The 22,167-nt window shown below is 43.5% G+C and overlaps 1 protein-coding gene across 1 annotated transcript in view; it reads left to right on the forward strand.

Annotated features, from left to right (window-relative positions):
* The first annotated feature begins 803 nt into the window (after nt 1–803).
* Nucleotides 804–22,167, forward strand: part of LOC133130240 (insulin-like growth factor 1 receptor) — a 107,145-nt gene continuing 85,781 nt past the window's right edge. Inside the window, exons 1-2 of the mRNA XM_061244655.1 lie at nt 804–1,829; nt 21,272–21,835. Of these exons, the coding sequence (XP_061100639.1) occupies nt 1,736–1,829; nt 21,272–21,835 (658 nt within the window). The 5' untranslated portion in view covers nt 804–1,735. The remainder of the gene's footprint in view (nt 1,830–21,271; nt 21,836–22,167) is intronic.

Consider the following 22,167-nt stretch of genomic DNA (forward strand, 5'->3'; position numbering starts at 1 on the left):
ACACAACAACAAAACACAAGTTGAATGTAATTAAACAGAATCAAATCATTCATTTTAAACATTTTAAAACTGAGTGCCTATAGGCTAATGTTATTTAATTTCTTTATAAACAAGAACAATATTATACCTTACAAATACCTACAGGTTTCAGTGGGACGTCAGTGACAATAAGCTGACAAAGCAATAGTCAAATTTAGGTTCTGTACATTCAGAGATATGTCTTTTGCCTAAAAAGGCGTAGCCTATGTGAAGACCAGGTTTACGGGAAATATCTTCCATAGTGATAGTCAAACAACTTGGTTATTTTGGTGTCCAAAAAGGAACGGGGTTTCCGAACTAGACCATTGTTCAACAGAGGCGAAAAGGCTGTTATTTTCATTTTACCAGAAGCTGTATGAAATCATCACTGTGGCTCTTAGCTGTCGTTTTCACCTCACTAGATAATCGGATATAGCCTATAGCCTAGCCTACATAAGGACCCTTATCTAGATCTTCGCCGTGACAAACCTGAAATGATCAGGTATGTTTTTTAAATGCAATGCAAGGAAGCATGCACCAATATGTGTGTGTTAGGGCTACGTGGTCCGTGGACGGTGGTACGGTACAGGTTAATATGACATACAAGAAAAAAAACCCATTTACTTTTAATGTCCATGTCCGTAATCCAGATCCATTTTTTCCGGGTGACTTTGCGTAGCGTACTGTAGCCTACTAGCTGTGTCTGTGTGTGTGTGTGTGTGTGTGTGTGTGAGAGAAGCCGAATCTTGTTTACAGCGTTGATTCCACGGAGCAGAGAGCGACAGGGAAGGCTAGTTGTAAGCGTGGCCACTGGTTTACGGTGATGAAACCGAAAGAAAAACATTCATTACATGTACATTCACCTTACTCGCAATAACAAATGTATTCAGAATTAGAAAAATCCCAGAAAGAAGCCTTCAAGCTCGACATCTCCATCCCCGTATAGCAAAAAGGGATACGATTTTCAACTGCAAAACCAATCCGACCGTGTGAGCTTTTGAAGACTGGAGAGGGAGGGGGAAGAGAAAAGGGGGGTGCAGTTGGTGAGACCATTTTTGTCCTGGCGGATATTTTGGATAGGGCGCCGCTGGAGTCTCATTGAACGAAGGAGTTGGATTTTCTTCATTCATTTACGGAAACCAACGTTCACGAAGCTCCGAACCTGGCCCCCGATTGTCTTCCACGCCCAGCGGATTCATAATTGATTGAATGAAATTTGGAATACTTGTTTGGGGAATTTGTGCATCTGTAAGCTGGTACCTTTGGCTGAGTGGCTCGCTAAGCTAAGTGTGCGTTCCTCCTGGTTTTTCAAGAAATGGAGGCTGAAGATGCGGATTGCCATCAGTCGAGTGGAATCTGTGACTCGTGTTTTTTGTTAGCCACCGATACATCTTTATATCGTTGGCAAGAATAACACAGTTTAAACCTTTGTTTTTTTTTGTTTGTTTTTTGTTTGCCTGGAAAGATTAACTTAATTTTGAGGGATTTGGTAGACTCGATGCAATTCTACATTAGCTAGCTACAGAATTTTTACGCCGATTTGGGTAGTTTGTCTCGACTAGCTAACCAATTGAAGGAGTAGCCAGCTAACTTGGATTTATATTTCACTTTTTGGGAAATTGGAAGTCTCCATCTGTGACTGTTCGTTCTGCGGAAAGGACAATTGTGGGTTCTGTAATTTATTTCTATTTTTGGAAACGTACTTAATTTAACAGGAATGAGGTCTCGGACAGAAAGGGATCATTTGACCTTGTTTTGGGGTCTGTTGCTGTCTGTCTACACGATCTGCCTACTACCAGCTAATGGAGAAAGTAAGTAAGATAGCTAACATTAGCTATCCAGTTTGAACTACGTTTCTCAGTTGTCTCTTATCGACCAACATTAACATGCTTGTGTTTTGTTTTCATTGTGCCGTTAGCTATTTGCTAATCAATATATTTGTTTAACGAAAATGTATGCAGCCAATTTCCTAGCTAGCTAACATTACAGATAGCAGCCTAATGCAAGCTATCTGTTTTATTCATGAATTGCTAGCAAGCTAACATGGCAAGATATAGGGATGAACATGATTTTAGACGGTTCCCCTAACGTTAACCTAGTCCGTTAACAGTTTGTAGAGCGCGCAAAAAGTTAGCTAAGTGTAACAACTATTTTAGTAGTTTTTCAAAACAGTGATGGATTTAGGACTACTTTAAACACGTGCTTCTTTTCCTTCAAAATTTCAGATCAGGAGCAAAAGTCGCGCCATAACGTTCTCGACAAGCTACAGTACCTGAGCGTACCTAGCAAACTGCGGGTGCGGGTTATTTAGCTATACATTATTATGGTTGGGGGATTATATCATGTAGCTAACAGTTAGCTAGTTACTTACTTTAAACTTTTCAGCTAACGTTCGCGTAGTGGAATCATACTGCAATGACCTAATCTTTTGCCACATGATTAGAGCGACTGTTTTGGTTAGCAAGCTAGCTAACGTAAACGATACTAAACGGCGGAGTTTTTTTTCCACAGAACTTCATTTACTGAACATTCGTGGTGTATCATGAAAATATATATTGTAATGTTGAGCACATTCCATCATGTAGGCTACTTAAGCTGACGTTACCACTCAGCCACCTAGTTCATGTTTCCACAGTTTAGCTACCTAATTTAGCTATATTGTAGTCCAGCTGTTAACTTAATACGTTCATGTCGAAGAGAATGATGTAGCGAGTTGTTCCTACATTATGTTGAGTATTATGCTTTTAATTATGAAAACGCACAGATTTAAAACGGCTAAGAATAGTTGGCAAACGAAAATTAACCTGACTTCCATTCGATTTGGATCTCACAAAAGCACGTAGATCTTCAGTCTGTACAGTATCCTACTAACTAGCTACCAAACTCGTAATACGGACTCACTATTCCGAACAGAACACGGGTAACCGGCCACTTCCACCAGAAGTTAACGTCCTGTCGAATGTGGTTTATGATTCTTTATGATGATGGAGGCTTATTGTCTATCCCAGGCACTAAAACACTTTAGTTGATCTAAATTGAACCAACAGTTATAGAGAAAACGACAAATAACTGCACAACTTTCCGGTGTTCAGAAGACTGCTAGCTCACAATGTTCCAAACACCTATTCACGATGGTTCGAACAGCACCCACCATTATCTGGTTCATCTTAACATTAAAAAAGCGATAGCATTTAAATACAACGACGTGTGTACGCGCGTGAACAATCTTATAAGGATCACTTAGCAGAGCCTGCCCGGTTAGTGGTATCTCGTTAGCAACAGCTTCCCCACCACACTATCACAGGGGAGCATCATTACAATGTCACTGTATGCTGAGTCGGATCGCATGCGTGTCTTGTACCAAGTTTTTATGAAAACGGGAGTAATGAGACTAAATACACACACACAAAACTAAAGATGATGTGGAAGCAATTTCTTATTTATTTGTCGTGAAAGTTTCACTGTTCTGAACATCATGAGCTAACTTGGTGTTCGGAATACAGTGAGTCTAGTTGATGACAACCCCCTTAGGCTATAACTTGGGTTCACAGATTTACACAAATATTCTTCAGTAGGTAAGAATTTCGACGTAGTCTTTAGAGGTCCAGTGCGACACTGGTGATGGTTACGACTGCTACAGAATATAAAGTTCGTTGAACACATTTAATTAAAGTATGTATTTATTGCTATGGCTAAATAAATTGTACAAATGTAGTCTTCTACGGATAGTATAATTTCCAATGACAGTTTAAAACAGTCTGCAACGTCTCTTATTCTGGTTAAATCGTATCATATATAAAGTTTTTTTTGCTTGTTTTGTTTTTGTTTTGATGAGCTGATGCATGGCTTTTAGCTATACAATTTGAATGCTCCGTGATATAGATTTAGCGAATTTAAAGGCGTTCGGCCACTTGTGTTACAAAGTAGCTAATCTTTAAGGCTACGTGGGAAGATACAGAAACACATTGCAATCGAGCTGCGAACATCAGGTGCGGTCACTGCGGTGACACCGGTAGCAGTGCATGATTGCCTAGATGCTTTGCTGTTCTAAGGAGTCGGGAATTCTGTCTGCTTTGGTTGCAAGTAACCTACTCCGATGAAACTTGCGTATCGCAAATGACAGCAGTGTACACCTCGCAGCGGTTAGTTATACAATATAGCCATTATACAGAACAAATGTGCCAAACCAGCTATCAGCTACTTTGGAGTAAATTAGCAAAATAATACTACTTGGAGCCATTATGTTTTAACGACAGCAAATTGATTGCAATGGAAAAGTAGCCAATATGATCTATAGAAAATAAACGCTTAAGGGGAGAAAATAAGTGCATCATAACTCGCAGCTGCGTTGTCCTACGTAGCTAATTAGAAATGGCGGAGAACGAACCTTTTTTTCCACAGCGCAAAGCAAGGTTAACGTTCGGTAACCGAGTCTACCTATAGTCACCGGGTTGTCGGATGTAGGGTTAGATTCTGTGAGAAACGGATTGAAATGACGGTCTGCACAGGCTAAGCAAACAGAATCGTCACTGGACAGCCATTGTGTTTTAATGAGCCGAACGAGTAAAGAGAAGGGTAAACTCTAGAGGAATGCAGTTAGCGGACGTTTGACGAATGAGCTGTAGAACAGTGCCACATCAGTTCTTGGGTTCAGTCACCAGAACACCCATGCGTTTGTTTTGAGCCCTTCCTGTGTGTTGCAATGGGTTGTAACCCCGATTCTTCACACGCGTTCGAATATAAGCAACTCAAATGTTAAACAGACTTGGGGTATGCGTCCTTCAAAACACAACATTTTCGAAAATTTCTTTGTAGCCTACTTGTACGCGAATTATGCAATTTAAATGTTTTTTTTTCTCACGGCCTTGTGAGTTTACATCTCTTTTTTTTTTTAGTACTGTTTATTTTGACATAATGATTCTCTTTTTAAAAGCAAAGGATCCGAAAGCTGTCTCGCTGTTAAGCGAGCATTTACATGCTATTTCTCAGAAACACGTTTGAAGTCACCCATATAAAAATTGTAGGCAGATTTTCCATTAAAGTAGATGGGGATAAATTGGACTAGCATCTTTTCTGCGGTTCTTTTTGCGATATTACATTTTAAACTTTTTTATGATTTTTTAAAGATCTATTAGGTGATAGGTTAAATCTAGCGGGTTGACTGGCTTGCTGTCTAAAACCGAGGGTAGTTTTACCATGGATATAGTATCTGTCATTTTCATGATTATGCTCTCAATAGGTTTAGGACCCAAGACCTTATTATTATTATTATTATTATTATTATTATTATTATTATTATTATTGAAGGTGTTGATCTCTCATCTCCCATTCATAATAGATCCCTAAAAGACATGCCTAAAAATGCAGCAGTGATTTTGACCAGTTATCAATGTAGTGGAAGAGCAGTTTAGTTTTGTGCACATTTAGGCTGCTAGTAATGCCTGACAAGGTACAAGGAAAGAAAGTTAATCTGTAACACCAAACATTGGTAAAACATGCACATTTTTGGCTGGTTATGAAATGGTAGAATTGGTTATCCAGCCAATTCTCTTTCTAGAATTTTTATTGACAATTTGGATTGTGTGAGTGTTCTGTATTGGGTTTGTGTCAGTGATCATTGGCATTAATATACTCCTGCAAAAAGCAAAGGTTAAAGAAAATCTGTGAGCCCTTGGGTCCTGGAGTTGTTTGTTCACTTTAAATTATTTTTTGGCAGAAACAGCCCTCTCAGTGAAAGGTAAAGTGACTCCAACAGACCTAGTATTGTAAAGGGAGTCATATGCCACATGATGTTTGTGGAGCTTGAGTTTGCTCTCTCTCCCTGTACATATTATTAGTGTATGTAGTGCACTCTAAATGGAATGACTTCCACATGATGTAATATCTAGAGAACTGGAATAATCTGTGTGTTACGGGGATTGGTTGGACTATGAGTGAGTAGCCTTGATTGGCTGAAATTGGAGTCAGTGGTCCCTCCTCCTGCAGAGATCAACATTTATATATATCTCTGACCACTTTATTAGGTAGACCTGTACACCAGCTTGTTAATGCACATATTTAATCAGCACCAACTAAATGCATGAAAGCATGCAGATGTGGTCAAGAGGCTCAGCTGTGTTCCAGATCAAATGTCAGAATGGGGAAGAAATGTGATCAAAGTGTCTTTGACCGTGGAATTATTGTTGGTGCTAGACAGGGTGGTTTGAGTGTCTCCTGGCATCTTCACACCCAACAGTCTATAGTTTGCAGAGAATGGTGTGGGGAAAAAAAAACATCTCGTGAGCAGCGATTCAGCAGGCAAAAAACGTGTTGTTAATGAGAGGGCCAGACTGGTCGAAGCTGACAGGAAGGTGACAGTAATGCAAATAACCACACATTACAACAGTGGTATGCAGAAGAGCATCTCTGAACACATAATGTGTCAAACCTCTAAAGTGGATAGGCTGCAGTAGTAGAAGACCAATAGGTAAAAAATAAGTCTAATAAATACTTAATAAAGTTACCAATGAGTGTATATGCTTGAGCAATAAGCTTCGTAAGCAAACCCTACAGATTATTGATTCCAAACTCATCTGCTTTTCACCCAGGATGCTGCCAACATGTACCTTTCAAGCACATTCAGAGACATATGGACTAGTGAGTTAAGAACTGTGAGGTTTTATTTCCCGTTGATTTATCCAGATCACTTTGTGTGTGGAAATGTAAAACATGTGGGCCAATTCAGCATGTATTAATGTAATCTACATCTGTACCTTATGGGTTTAAGATTTAAGAATCCAGCCAGGTAGGCGAGTGTGATTTGGTGTGGATTTGGAATGATCCTTGATGTTTAAAAAAGAGAAAGAAGGACCAGTATTTGAAAGTATTATGGCTGTTTAGACTAATAACTAATGTCGGTCTAAACCTACAGAGTACTGTCCTACTGCAGCATCGAGAGAATAATGGTCTTGGAGCCTAACGTTTTAAAATGGACGTGTAATAATTAACCTGCCCTGCAGTCACGCCGCGGTAGTTTTCCCTCAGTGTGGCTCGTGTTTTCGTCAGAGACTCATTGTGCGTTTTCTGAATAGTATTTTGCTTGAGAATGTGGCGGCACTTTGAGCGGTTGTGTGTGTGTGTGTGTGTGCGCGTGTGTTTGTTTACGCAAGTTTGGCTGGGAGCGGTTAACTGCTGTTATTCAGGCCCTGCAGTGCACAAGATTTAAGTTTGGAACGTGGTTGGATCGCACGAGTGTGTGTGACAGATTTATGAGCAAAATACCCAGAGAGTCCTCAAGGTTTCTTTAAACCCATGTCAGCACTTTAAATACCGGCTGCATTACGATGTTTTACATTCAGTGCACACTAACTATGCGATCAAGTGTTTTTCTATTCGCTAAGATAAGGTCAGTAACTTGTCGGATATGAATAGGAATTTATGCGCGTGGTGCCTCTGTGGTATAAAATAGTATAGTGTAACCTTTAATTCAAGGTAATAAATCAAGCTGTACAGTGTATCATCAGCATCAGGTATCATATTACAGTGGTCAAATGAAATGGTAATGCTGATTTGTGATTGTAGCTTGTTGTGGCATTCCCTTTTTATTTCAGTGAGAGATATTCCCCCTTTATGTTGGACTCTGAATTTTGATGTGCATTAATCGGGTAGTCACAAAAGAGAATGCCAGCTACTTATTTAACAATTTGTTATTTAGCTGAGGCTTTTATCCAAAGCGACTTACAGTTGATTAGACTAAGCGTCTGCCAAATGCCATTAATGTAATGTAATGTAATGTAAGCATGGGACAATCCCCCTTGGAGCAATGGGGACTTAAGGGCCTTGCTCAAGGGCCCAACAGCTGTGTGGATCTTATGGTGTCTACACTGGGGCTTGAACCAGCAACCTTCCGGGTCCCAGTCATGTACTTTAGCCACTAGGATACATGCTGGCTGGCTGATTGGCTGATGCCCTTTTCTTGCTGAAGCAACGGTCTGGGTAAATCACATCTGGGTCAACGGGTCAGCCGGCGTGATCTGACCCTGGTGCGTGACCCTGCTCTGGAGCTGGGTTTTACATGGGCGTGACCCTGCTCTGGAGCTGGGTTTTACATGGGCGTGACCCTGCTCTGGAGCTGGGTTTTACATGGGCGTGACCCTGCTCTGGAGCTGGGTTTTACATGGGCGTGACCCTGCTCTGGAGCTGGGTTTTACATGGGCGTGACCCTGCTCTGGAGCTGGGTTTTACATGGGCGTGACCCTGCTCTGGAGCTGGGTTTTACATGGGCGTGACCCTGCTCTGGAGCTGGGTTTTACATGGGCGTGACCCTGCTCTGGAGCTGGGTTTTACATGGGCGTGACCCTGCTCTGGAGCTGGGTTTTACATGGGCTTGACACTGCTCTGCTTCGTCACGAAAGCCGGGACATGTGCATTGTATGCAACACGATTAGCAGAGCTGCCCTTCATGCTGTCATTGTGTTTAGCTTGACCAAATTTCCTGAATTCACACCCCAATGTCGAGCTCCAAGTTTTACAACTGCCCTCTAAGTAGCTAAGTGTTCCAAAAACTTTTTAAAGGCGATATAATAGAAAACGACCATATTCATGGAAAAGTCTATTGGAAACAAACAATTTGGGGATTGACAATACCCCTTGTAACTACAGGTTTTGTGTATGAAAGGGGCGCTGGTGACTGGGAGATACTTCAAAAGAGCAAGGGTTTCAAACTGAAGTCCTGCTGGTAGTGGCTGGCGTGGGATAGTCTGTGGAGAACGAAGAGGTCAGCGACTGTTTATTTTCAGAAGGACCCTGGGCCTGGAAGGGGGGTTGCAGTGATGGTGTCCTGTCTGGAGTGCGTACCCCCCCCCCCCCCCCCCCAAAATAAGGAAGAAAAAATTAAATAAAGATTGCCTTAACGGAGAACAGGGTGCCGAGTGACCCCGCATTAGCATGAGAAAAGCCGACGCCGTCGCAGGGCCATGGCGATTGGGCGGCCAGCGGGTTTCCCAACAGCCCCGACGAGGCCGGCCCACCACAGACAGCGCCCCGCGACCCCTGCTCTTGAACTTCAGGGCCCCATTGTCTGTGGCCGGCTCTCCAGCCCTGACGTTCCCAGAGGATAAACAAGCACTCTGCCTGTAAATCAGTGGCGGTAGGGGCGGGATGCGTTGGATCATTTTGTCTGTCTTTTTAACTGCCCCATCCCCAACCCCCCTCTCCCTGTGTTCCTTTTTTATGAGGTAGGCTACTATTTAAGATGTTTTTTTTTTCCCACGAAGTGATGACAAAACCTACCATAGATAAAAAAGTTAACCTTTAATCGCCCCCCAGTGTGAACAGTAGCTCTTTGATGTGTATGCTGTGGTGGGGGGTGCATCTTTGTGGTATGGTGTTAGCGGAATGCACATGGGAGTCGTCCTCCACCCCCAAATGCACTGTTGTAAATGTTCAAATCAATAAAGAACTAGTAGATCCCACAACTACAAAAAGAACAACTTTGTGTTTGAGTGCTTTTTTAGAACTGTGTTGTTTCTTGTTCTCTTCAAATATTAAGTTGCGTAGATGTGATTGTTTATCGGCGGACCTCCAGAATGTCAGAAATCACTTTAAGTCATCGGTTTCATTTGAGCTAACTTGTTTTTAGATTTAATGCATTTAAATACATATATATTCCCCCCCAATGTTGACTCAAGCTATACACTGGAAGATAAGTGAATTAAAATGTTTCACCTAAGCTAGGTGCTTGGGTGAGCAGATGTGGGACACCTTTGGACTTTTGTGTTTTTGAATGTTGTTAATTTTAACAATTTGGTCAGGCTTATTAAATGCAATTAGTACCCCTTTCAGCTTTTTGCCACAGTGAAATTTCCATGGGCCTCCACTTCCAAGTTTACAGCAAACAAGTCTCCCCTAATTCATGGAGAGAGTGAGAGAAAAGCACGGGTTTGGAAATAGAAGCGGTAAAAATACTCTGGCGGAGTGAGACAGACTGGGTCCTGTTGATGTGGAAGAGTGAGGGGCCTGTCGGCCGTCTTTACGGGGCCCTGCCGCTGAGCCCTGTGGCCGGGAGGCTCGGAGCATGACCTATCGAACCGCCCCCCCGTCGGGCGCGGTCTCCTGGGTCCCTCGAGAGTCCGCGCTGACGGCACCTCCTCCGATTGCCAGGGGCGCCGTGGAGTTGCACGTCGAAGGCTTTCTGCCCCTTTTCTCGTGAGGAGTTGACACGGAGTGCCCGCTCGTGTTTCAAAATAACTGTAACATTTTCTTTCTCCCCGCTTGCATCAGTACTAACGAATGCTGGTAGCCAATGAATGGGTGAGGGAGGTGGAGCCCTTAACGAGGAGAACTGTCCCGCTCAAACACTGTAATGCGATTGGTTGCTTGATCCCATGGCGCTGAGGGAAACAGGGCCCATACTTAGGATCTCGGATCAATTTAGGCTTTTCATTCGACAAGAGTAGGATGTTTACAGGGCATTGTGAAATGCTCTATTTCTGCACTCCTAGAATGTCATTTCCACCTTTTAAAAGCTTAAAAGTGTAAAAGAGTAAGCCCTGAACACAGGCCCTGGAGGTTTTATTGAGGCCCAGATGCTGGAGTGTGTTGTTGTTGGGTCCTGCGCGTTTGGCACAGAGAGAGTGCTGGCCACGGTCTCTCGCTGCCCGGCTCACATGTCATTCCTGTGATGCATACTTGATGAATAGCGCCACGTGTTTTTTGGTCAGCAGGTGTTGGTTGCCGGTGGTGTTTACAGTAAGGCAGGGCGGCGTGACCGCGCGGGTGAGCACGGCTGTGCGCGGTCCTCCCGCGAGGTCTGACTAAAGCGGCTGTCGCCGTGGCGATCCGCCGTCGGGTCTCGTTTGTCACCTGACTGTTCCTTGTCGACTCCTGACCTCCCCCCCACTCGCCAAGAGGACAGAGGACAGCTGGTGGTGTCGTGCTGCTGTTGTGACCACGGGTGCCTTTTCAACCCGGAGAAAGAGTGTGAATCTGTCTCTCTCCGTCTCTCTCCGTCTCTCTTCGTCTCTCTCCGTCTCTCTCCGTCTCTGTCTCTCCTCTCTCTCAGCTTGCTCACCGGTGTGGTCCTCAGAGGGAGGGGAATGTGTGTCATTGTGCTAGTGCTTGGTCATGACTGCAGCTCCAGTCACATGCTTTAGGAGCACTCTCTCTGGCCCTCAGCCTCCCTTGCTTATAAAGCAAAATTACTTTTACAACTGGTTGCTTTGGTTGCTAATATGTATTAATTGCCTGGCCTGCTGTATATTAATGGTTCGTATTTGGATAGTGCATTGTGTTTCCTGTAGTTTTTCTGCTGTAGCTCTGATTTCACATGTGAAGGCAGTTGTGTCAGTACTTTGTGCTTTCCGGGTTTGAGTCCCATCCAGCTTGGATCATCTCTGTGCGTAGTTCGCATGTTCTCCCTGTATTTGCATGGGTTTGCTCGCAGGACTCCGGTTTCCTCCCACAATCCTCCCTGGCCAACTCTCGCGTTTTCACAGAAATGTTATGAATGTCCATTGGCTATGTCAAATAAACTAGTAATAAAAAGAAATCCTTGATTGGGGTAGAATTCTTATATTGGCTTTCTCGGTCAGTGCTGGGAGATGAACCTCCTCTTTAACCAGAGGTCAGTTTAAAAATCTGCTTTTAATAAAAATGGCAGAGTAAAGAATCTGAGTTTCGGTAGAAAGGTATTGTATGAAAGGGATGTTTTTTTGAGATATTATTAAGAAATGTGATTACAGCTTTAAGAAGTTATCTTTTAAGGAAATCAAAAAGATACCAGGATGAAAATCCAGATTCCTGCAGTCATCCACCCCAGTCCTTACTCAAACCACCCTGTCTGGCACCAACAATCATTCCGCGGTCAAAGTCACTTCGATCACATTTCTTTCCCTTTCTGACATTTGGTCTGAAAAACAGCTGAACCTCTTGACCACGTCTGCATGCCTTTATGCATTTAGTTGCTGCCACATGATTGGCTTGTACTTTCCTTGTATTTCATTGTGCCATTGATCTTAAATCGTGCCCCTGGACCACTGGCAAAGAAAACATCTCCAAAGCATTAAAGACCCACCGCTGTATTTGACAGTAGGTATGAGGTATTGTGATGGTGTGTATACCCAAAACGTTCAATTTTGGTCTCATCTGACCATAGCACTCTCTCCAAGTCATAATTCCAATGAGGTTTGGCAAACTCAAGATGCTTGGTTCTGTTTATTGTGCTCTGTAAGGGCTGTCTTCATGCCACCCTTCTAAAGAGTTTGCTGGTATGTAGGTGCCATTGTATGTTATTTATTTATTTATTTATTTATTTATTTATTTTTTGTGATCCCTGGGTTGCTTAAGGCCTCCCTGACCATCTTCCTTACTGTCTGTGGGGATAATTTGTACTTGTATCCTCTTCCTGGCAAGTTTCCAACCATTTCCTATGTTTTACACCTTTTTATTTTTGCATTTACAGTGCCAAGTGGTATGTTGCACTGTTTATGTATGTTTTCGTACTCCTTACCCGACTTGTGATGGTCAGTTACTCACTCATCTGTGTCTACCTGAATCGACAATTCTATGGCTTTTCCCATGCTAATGTTTGACAAAGGGATTTTACATGCCTGTTCCCCTCATTTTTATACTCTAGTGAAGCAGGAAGTGATGGAATGGCACAATATAGTTTCTTTAGGATGAGTTTAACTAAATTAAAGTACAGTATTGCCAATTTCATTTTTATTTAGAATAATTGTTAGAGGTGCCAATAATTTTGGCACCTGTGGTTCTCAGAAAAGAAAATGATTACTAAATAAAGAAACATTGAAATATCACAGTAAATGTATTGAAATAAAAGAATATAGTTTTAACATGAAATATAGATCATTATCCATGTTATTTATTATATGCAGCCTTTTCTCTCTCTTATCATGCTAATGGTGCTAATAGTTCTTGAGCCCTGTGTGTGTGTGTGTGTGTGTGTGTGTGTGTGTGTGTGTGTGTGTGTGTATATATATGTATATATGTATATATAATAGATGTATATATATTTATTTATTACTTGCATGTGCTTGCGTTTGCACGCAGAGACCATATTTGTGTTTGTGTGTTGGAGGAGAATAGGGTTGGAGCTTCCTGAGGTAGGCCAGAGTAAGGTTATCAATTGCAAACAGGAGTTTGTTGGATCTCATTACTGTGGCTGAGATATGCGTTTACTTAGCAGCGTGAAAATCACAGAGAGCAAGCTGCACACCTGCCCTCCCTTTCTCATTCCCGTCTGTATTGTCCTTGAGTGGCGATTCCTGCAGGCCTTCTGCTCTGTGCCGGCAGGTCAATCACTTACTCGCTTACCTGCTCACTCACTCACTGATTCTCTCACTCACTCACTCACTCACTCATTCTCTCACTCACTCAGTTGCTCACGCAGTTGCTCACTCACTCGCTCACACAGTCACTCAGTCATTCGCTCGCTCACTCACTCAGTCGCTCTCTCACTCACTCACTCACTCACTCACTCACTCACTCACTCACTCACTCACTCAGTCGCTCTCTCACTCACTCACTCACTCACTCAGTCGCTCTCTCTCTCACTCACTCAGTCAGTCGCTCTCTCACTCACTCACTCACTCACTCAGTCGCTCTCTCACTCACTCACTCGCTCTCTCACTCTCTCACTCTCTCACTCACTCACTCATTCAGTGCTCTCTCACTCACTCACTCACTCACTCAGTCGCTCTCTCACTCAGTCGCTCTCTCACTCACTCAGTCGCTCTCTCACTCACTCAGTCGCGCTCTCACTCGCTCGCTCACTCACTCACTCACTCACTCACTCACTCGCTCGCTCGCTCGCTCGCTCTCTCACTCACTCACTCGGTCGCGCTCTCACTCTCACTCACTCGGTCGCTCTCACACGCTCGCTCACTCGCTCAGTCGCTCTCTCACTCACTCACTCACTCAGTTGCTCTCTCACTCACTCACACAATCACTCACTCTCACTCACTCACTCGGTCGCTCTCACTCACTCACTCGGTCGCTCTCACTCACTCACTCACTCGCTCGCTCGCTCTCTCACTCACTCACTCACTCACTCAGTCTGTCTCTGCCTATCACTCAGTCTGTCTCTGCCTATCACTCAGTCTGTCTCTGCCTATCACTCAGTCTGTCTCTGTCTATCACTCACTCTCTGTCACTCTCTCTGTCTCACTCTCACTCACTCATTCACTCACTCGTTCATTCTCTCATTCATTTTTTACTTTCTTGTGTCCATTCTCTTCGTCCTCCCTTCCGCTCATTAACCCGGTGCCAAAATGGCCACGTTTCAAGCGCGTCTAACAGCCGAAGCCTTCAGCCGCGTCGGCCACATTGGAAGACCGCCGATCCGGTTCTTTCTATCTTGATCTCCCCCCACTGGCTTATAGCTGGAGGCAGAGCCCTGCTTAATCCTCTTCTGAGGAGCGTTTGGAATTCCTGCTACGTGCCATGGCTAATGAGATTGACAAGAGGGGTTGGATGGGGAGTAATTTGAGCTTTCTTTTTCCCCCCCAGAGAACATTCTTACTCGCCCGCCAACCCAGCCCTCCCCTCCCCCATACTCACCGGCAGTCCTCACCGGTGACTAATACACTTAATGGCATTGATTAACAGATGAATTTTCACATTTCGGGTGGTTGTTCCCAGCCATTCAAATATTGAGATGAATCAGACTTCCACATGCCTGGTTTGGTTGTAAAATGCCTTTTCTGTGCTGGTTCCGGTGGTGAGAAATATTGCATGCAAACATTATAGCATGAATAATTAACACCCCCCACCCCCACCCCTTCTATCTACTTTAGCTTTAATTGTTATTTTGTAGTGTACCAACTACTATCATCAGTTGTGACATGGAATGTCATGGAGGTTATGCGTGTACTTTCCGAAGACTCTGGGTAAGAGTGGGTAAGTAAGACGCTAGCTGGTGTTGACGGAGCGTCTGGTGTCTCTGGTCTGTCCGTGTCTACGGAGGCGAAACGGAAGGCGGTGGAGAGGAGGTGTGAGGTGTGCGGGAAGGGAGGACTTCCTCCTTCCCTCGGGGCAATGCAAATCCCGCTAGTTCACAGTGGTGTCTAACGGAATGCAAAGCCCAACGGCGTGTCGTAACTCGCAACATTATAAAAAAAAATGAAAAGGGCAGGAAAGAAGGAAGACTTCCACACACACATCCCCCCCCCCCCCCCTACACCTGGGTTCATGAACTGCGAGTGTTCTTTTTGACGAGTGTTCTAACGGTAATTAAGCAAATCTTCGTACATCTGGTTCTTTTTCTTTTTTTTCTTTCTATTTTTTGTTGATCCCTCTTCGCTTAATTTCCCTTTTGTCAATTTTGAATATATGGTGGCCATTTTTAAAAGAACATTTTTTTCATTTTATCTATCTGCTTCACTGGCTACATGTGCTCTAGCAGGCTAACATACAGAAACCAGCCAGCTTTTCTCTGAACTGAGCAGAGTACAGGCCCCTGGTACAGCTGGTACAGGCAGACTGCAGGCCCCTGGTCAACCAGAGGTGGCGCTACCGTGTTGGGAGATGGAAATCCCTGAAGTTCACCAGGTTCACATCAGACCTGGGTGAAATACCTTAAGATTTTGGATTTTTCGCCATGATTAAATATGCCTGATGCAATTGAACCAAGTGAGAGGACCAGAAAACTTTTTGCGAGAGTTTCATAGATTCCAATACACCCGACAAGCTCTGTAAAGTGTGGAAAAGTATTTGAATCCAAAACGATTATGCATTTGATCCAGGTCTGGGTCATATTGCAGCCAGTTAACCAGTTACTATTTCTTCTGTTTGATGCGTGGTAAAGCGGGGTGATGCGGAGTCCACTTCCACCACTTTCACATCTCGGGTGCATTCGTGGGCCACACCACCAGGTACAGTCGTCTCTTCTGAGCTGTGTCCTTTGTGCCTGCCCTTGGTGCAGTTTTGTTGGCATTCACAGAGCGGTCTAAAACACAAGGCTGCTGAATGACTTCCACAGAATGCCCTTCTGCTGTGGGGATTGTGCAGGTGGCGTTTGATTATTTAACCTCCGTTTTCCGGTTACCTGTCTTTTTCCTTCTCTGGATGGTACTCTGTCCTCACTGTAGGCACCTTCTCTTTGGAATCCAATTTTGCCATGCATTACATGCAATTACATCAGTATGATGATATTTGTACTGACCACTAACCAGCAAAGCCCATCCCTGCATAGATATCGGAGCCATGGCCTCGGTTTTCGGCCAAAGTGCTCCTGGAACGAAGTAGGCAGGCCTCACACATGGCTGTGGTGGGTGGGCCCTCTCCTCTCCACCCTTCTCAGATTTGAATTAATGGCTTCTGTCAACAGGAAGTGTAGACCAGAGGTTCTCTTGACCAACAAACAAATTACTCTTTGTGTTTCAGTTGTTCCACTCTCTCTCTGCCCCTCTCTCTCTCTCTCTCTCTCTCTCTCTCTCACACTCTCTCTCTGTCTCTCTCTCTCACTCCAAAGTGGGGAAGGATTCTCAATGAAACTAAAGAGACGGGCAGCTCCAGGGCTTTTGCGACTAGCATTGAGTTTGTTTTTGCCAGGTTGAAATTCCGTCATTGGAGCTTCCTTTTAATTCCTATTAATGAGGCGTTCTTTGTTAGTTTAGCCACATACAGCGTACAGTGCTAGACAATTTGGTGTGGTTCTTTGGAAGTTGACTCTTTGCTTTGCTTCATTTTTGGCTAAGCGAAGGTGTTCGCTCCCAGATCAGGAATTCAGGTTGTCGTGTAAGGATTACCAAGGCCGTTTGAATGGGCCCATCTTTGTCTCTCAGTGGCGGTTTTGTAATGCCTGTTCTGGTAGCTGGTGAGATTTAAGCTCCTCTAAGAACTTAACAGGTTTAAGAGAAGTCGCTCAAATGCCAGGATATTTCTTCGGTGTTCTTTCCTTTCCAAGGTCCACGTGTAACCTTTCAGAAATCTTTCTGCCTGTCCACTCCTAGTGACCCCACTCACCCTAAGAATTCATGTTCTCCCTGGTACTTGCACAGCTATGTTTGCCTTTCATGATGGATGTTACTTGCCTCATCGGCACTCATTTAAAAGTTCTCTATTTTGGAATAGCTTATAAGTTGGCCTGGCACCCGTGTGTGGGGAATTTACACCCTATAGTTCACCCGGGGTACTGCTGAAGGGCCACAGGGCCACAGGGCCATGAGGCCAGGCCCACCTCCTGTTCATGACTGGTAACTTGCAGGTGCCTGGAGCCTCAGGCCCATCCTTACTGTTATTGGGTCCCACCATGAGGGCTCCTGGTCATAGAAAGGCCAGGATAGAGAGAAATGTGGGGAATTGTTATGATAGTTGTGTGTTGCCCCTCTGAGTCTATTCCGTCTTGTCTCTAGGGCTTCAAAGGTTGTTGAAAGAAATTTGTTTCTTAGTTTCCTGGGTTCTTTGGCTCTTCCTTATGGTAAACACACACTTCACCCTCTGTTTTCACACTCGTTGACCCCTGTTTTGCTCAGCGGGCTCTCCCGCGAGACCACACGCACGGGCGCGTGAATCAGCACCTCTCTGCGAAAGCAAGAAAGACCTGACTCATCCGTCAGATGTGCTGACACAGTGACGATGATCCCTTGCTGAATGTTCGGCGAATGTTTACCTTAACGCATGTACATTCTTAATGCGTGCTGAAGTTCCCTTCCAATAACTATTGGACAATATTTATCATCTTCTGTCTATTTGATTGCACAGTGGAGGAGATGGTGGATCCTGGCAGATTTCCGGTTTTGATCCCTCATTTTGTGCACTCGTGAAGAACAATTTATAGCCTTTTCAGCTAAACGCATAGTAATAACTAGGGTTGGTGGAGGTCGTTTTCTTCACCAACATTTGCTTTTTAAGTAGCTCAAATTTCAATCCTGTGTTCAGGGTAGAGTGTTTGGAGGTTTCTGTGGTTTCCTTTCAATCCAGTCAGTTTTTCCCTCCTTGGAAACCAGATCCATGCACTCTTTAGCTGATCAATAACTTAAATTAAGCACTTGAATGCTGAAACACACTATAAACCAGCAGAGACGGCAGCCCTTCTGGACTGGAGTTTGAAATTCAAGCTTTAAGAGATTGTTTCTTTCCAGTGTTAATTATGCATTTCGGTTCCATCAAGAAAATTGACATCTCTGAGCCTGCGGCTGATTCCAGAATTCTGTATTGCTGGGCTTTAAATAATTTGGGTGAGGATTTTCAAAACTGGCCCTGGCGGGTGTCTGTGTGTGCTGGTTGTTGTTTCAGCCAAAGCCTTGATACATTGTTGAAAATTGGTATTCAAGGTATGCAAGTAATTTTCCTTCAACTTCTCTTAGCACTGAGCGGGTTTGGCTTGTTGAATTAGTTTCAGTGACCAGGTGTACATACTTTCAATATTGATTTAGGACCCAACTTATTTCATGTGTGAGCTATAATTTCACTGAAAAAGCATTCCCTTTCCTAAAGTAATTTGCTGCATAGCATTTAACAGAAAATGATAGCATTAGTTGATCTGACTGATTAAAGGTTTAGGACATGTGACTATGGGGCACTTATTCTTTTTGAGGCATGCATAGATACCCTATTATGCCTCCTTAGCAATAAGGTAAATCATCCCTCAAGAGATTAAATGTCTTAATCTAATTAAGAACAATGAGCACCTTGTTTACAATGCAGGACTTGCGACTGTGTGAACCAAACCCAGCATGCACTGGGGTCCCCCACTACTGTTAGGCACAGCTCCTCAAGCAGGACACAGCTGGAGATAAGACCTTCAGCCTTGAGCTTGCATTTGTGCCTTTGAGAGGTAGTCAAGCGCTGAATGAAAACACGTCCCCCGTACGATTACAAAAGTACCAGGAATCTTCACTGCAAATGTGATCCGAGAGATCCAAGTTTATATCGCCGTTCTGTTTTCAAATTTCAGGTTTAGTTACTCAAATGAACTCGGGCAGGTTTCTGTGATGATGGGGCTTGTGAACCCTTCGAACTCAAGCGGTGGGAAATCACGCAGCTCTTTTTGCTATTAAGGGAATATGACACGATCAAAAATAAACCGTTGAATACTGGCAAGGCTGACTGTTAACGGATATGATTTTGAACCCCTATAAGTATGGTAAGATGCGAGCTGTTGATGCGTTTGAGGTCTATTTGTACCGTTGCGGTTACGTGGCGGTGGAAGAACGTGGTCTTCATCAGCTCTATATGTACTTGTTCGCCTGACTTTAATGAAAGCCAGCTTTGCAGCATTGTTAAGCGAACAGTGTCCTTGCTGTGCTATTGATGAGTGTAATTCAAAGGACAGGTGAGAAGATGGGACACAGTGAAATGCGCTCCTGTGAGTGGAGTCGCTCTCGCATGGCCGTGATGGTTCTCTTTGTTGTTTTCCGTACGGTGTGTTGCGACGGATAATATTCACGAAGGGTTATATCAGCTCAGAGATGTGCCACGCTTCGAGCAAACTTGGATGTCTCTGAAGGACAGAGAGAAATATTAACACTTATTTGTGAATGTGTCTGGAGTTTGGTGTTTGCCTTTATAAAAAAGTCTTTGCCTCCAATGGCTTGTCTCTTGGTAAGAATAGGGTCTGTGGTGTTGAGCAGAAAAAGACCAGCAAAAACAGTGTGGCTATGATAAACAACATGGTGTGATGAGTTTAGTGGAAGTGAGACAGGCAATATGTGACAAATGTGTATAGGTGATATAGAGTAGGGTCCAGAATTTTTGGCGCCCTTGACAAATATGTGCAAAAAACTACTCTAAAATATTTATTTATTAACATAAGCTTTTCAACATTGTTTGTGGCCAAACATACTGATGGTGTGTATGTCCAAACTAAAAATGTATTTAAAAACATATTTGGGTACAGTACACACTCACGCAATCTCTAAAGTGAAGATACTTTCAAAAATAATGAATTGAGCAGTTTCAAAATATATAAAAAAGTATATTAAGAGCAGGGAACAGTTAAACATGTAGTGTAAAGCACAGGGAACAGTTAAACATGTAGTGTAAAGAGGAGGGAACAGTTAAACATGTAGTGTAAAGAGGAGGGAACAGTTAAACATGTAATGTAAAGACAGGGAACAGTTAAACATGTAGTGTAAAGAGCAGGGAACAGTTAAACATGTAGTGTAAAGAGGAGGGAACAGTTAAACCTAGTGTAAAGATGAGGGGACAGTTAAACATGTACTGTAAAGGGTAGGGAACAAAAATCAATATTTGTTATGACTATCACCTTTAAAACAGGTACACTGTCCTGTCCAAGAAAATCAGCTGGTAGGTTGTTCCAAACTTATTGGAGAAATATTGTTCTTCTGCAGACTTTGGCTGTCTCACTTGCTTCTGGCTCTCCTGTTAATCTCAGACAGCCTCGGTCTTATCAGCATTTAATAATCGCAATCTCCATATCAATCGATAATAATCGTAATTATTATTTTTGTGAAAGTGGTATCAAGGCTTTTAATTTACTATTATATTTACTATTGTAGCCTATTTAGTAAATGCAATAGTAAACCATTTTCACCATTTATGCATTTTTTTGGTACCCATTACCAGATTTGTGAAGGTCGATTACAGTCCGCCCCTTGACAGTTCTTTGGCTTTTCCCATGCTGATTGTTGGCAAAGGGATTTTGCATGTTGCCTCATTTTTATACTGGAAGTGATGGAATGACATGGTATACTTCATTTAGACTGAAATTAAGTAATTTTATTGCCAATTTATGTTTTTGATTGCTAGGGGGCCACATTTTGACACCAATGGTTTTCAGAAAAACTGAGATTATGTACATTTCCTCATGTTTTAATGGTCTTTTTAATAATTCTGGTGGTCACTGTATGTGTGATATTTTTCTCATGCTAAACAAAAATGTTTGTTTTTAATCTGTAATTTTCTCTGCCGTTTTACAATGGCATTAAAGCCATACACATATACCTATTGAACCTAATTTTATTTAAAATGTTCTTTATGAAAAGGTCTCACTCCTGGTTGTTAAAACACAAATAGTTTGGGTCTGCAGGACTATTCAGGAGAGAGCTACAAGGGCCTACTCTTGTCTTTATTTCTTTGCACTTTGTTGAGAAATGAACTTAGCCAATTAGATCTCAGTGACTTGCCTGCCTTTGAAATGGTTTTTAATTGGAAAACCGAAACCAGCCGAATCCTAAGGATCACGGTGGCAGATCCCTGCACTACAACAATGAAGCATTATCCACTCCACAGATTTTGTTGCAAATAGTTATTGTGTGTCCTCACAGTTTGCTTCTGTCGCTGTTTGTTCCAGTCTGTGGTCCGAGTATCGACATCAGGAATGACATCAGCGAGTTCAAGAGGCTGGAGAACTGCACTGTGGTCGAGGGCTACCTGCAGATCCTGCTCATCGGCGACAAGACCAACAACCTCAACCAAGAAGTCTTCCGCACCCTCAGCTTCCCCAAACTGACCATGGTCACGGACTACCTGCTCCTGTTCCGCGTGTCGGGCCTCGACAGCCTCAGCGTGCTCTTCCCCAACCTGTCCGTCATCCGGGGCCGCAACCTCTTCTACAACTACGCCCTGGTGATCTTCGAGATGACCAGCCTGAAGGACATCGGCCTCTACAGCCTGCGCAACATCACCCGCGGCGCCATCCGGATTGAGAAGAACCCGGAGCTCTGCTACCTGGACTCGGTCGACTGGTCGCTCATCATGGACGCCGAGTTCAACAACTTCATCGCCGGGAACAAGCAGTCGAAGGAGTGCGGGGATGTCTGTCCCGGGATCATGGAGGACAAGCGCCATTGTATCAAGACCAGTTTCAACGACAACTACAGCTCCCGGTGCTGGACGTCCAACCACTGCCAGAAAGGTATGAAGCAAAGCTGCTTTTCCTTGGCACTGGCTGCTCAGATTCTTAGAGTATAGGCTTAAAGTACGTGGAGCATACTCTGAACCTAGAACATAGAGTACTGTGAAAAGAAAGTTGGGCTTAACTGCGATTTCCAAGAAATACGTTGTGGATCGACATGGTATCCTTGTTTGAGAAGTTTGGGTTGAGTGAAATCCCTGTTTCGAAGTTTGGCTAGAGATTCCAGTCAAAGGCGAAAGGTTAGACTTGGTACTGCTATGAATAGGAATTGCACACACGGACATTCCTTGTTTTCTTTTGGTTTTTCCTCTTTTGGCACTTGCTGTGATGTC

This window comes from Conger conger, chromosome 6 (assembly GCF_963514075.1).
Source record: "Conger conger chromosome 6, fConCon1.1, whole genome shotgun sequence".
NCBI lineage: Eukaryota > Metazoa > Chordata > Actinopteri > Anguilliformes > Congridae > Conger > Conger conger.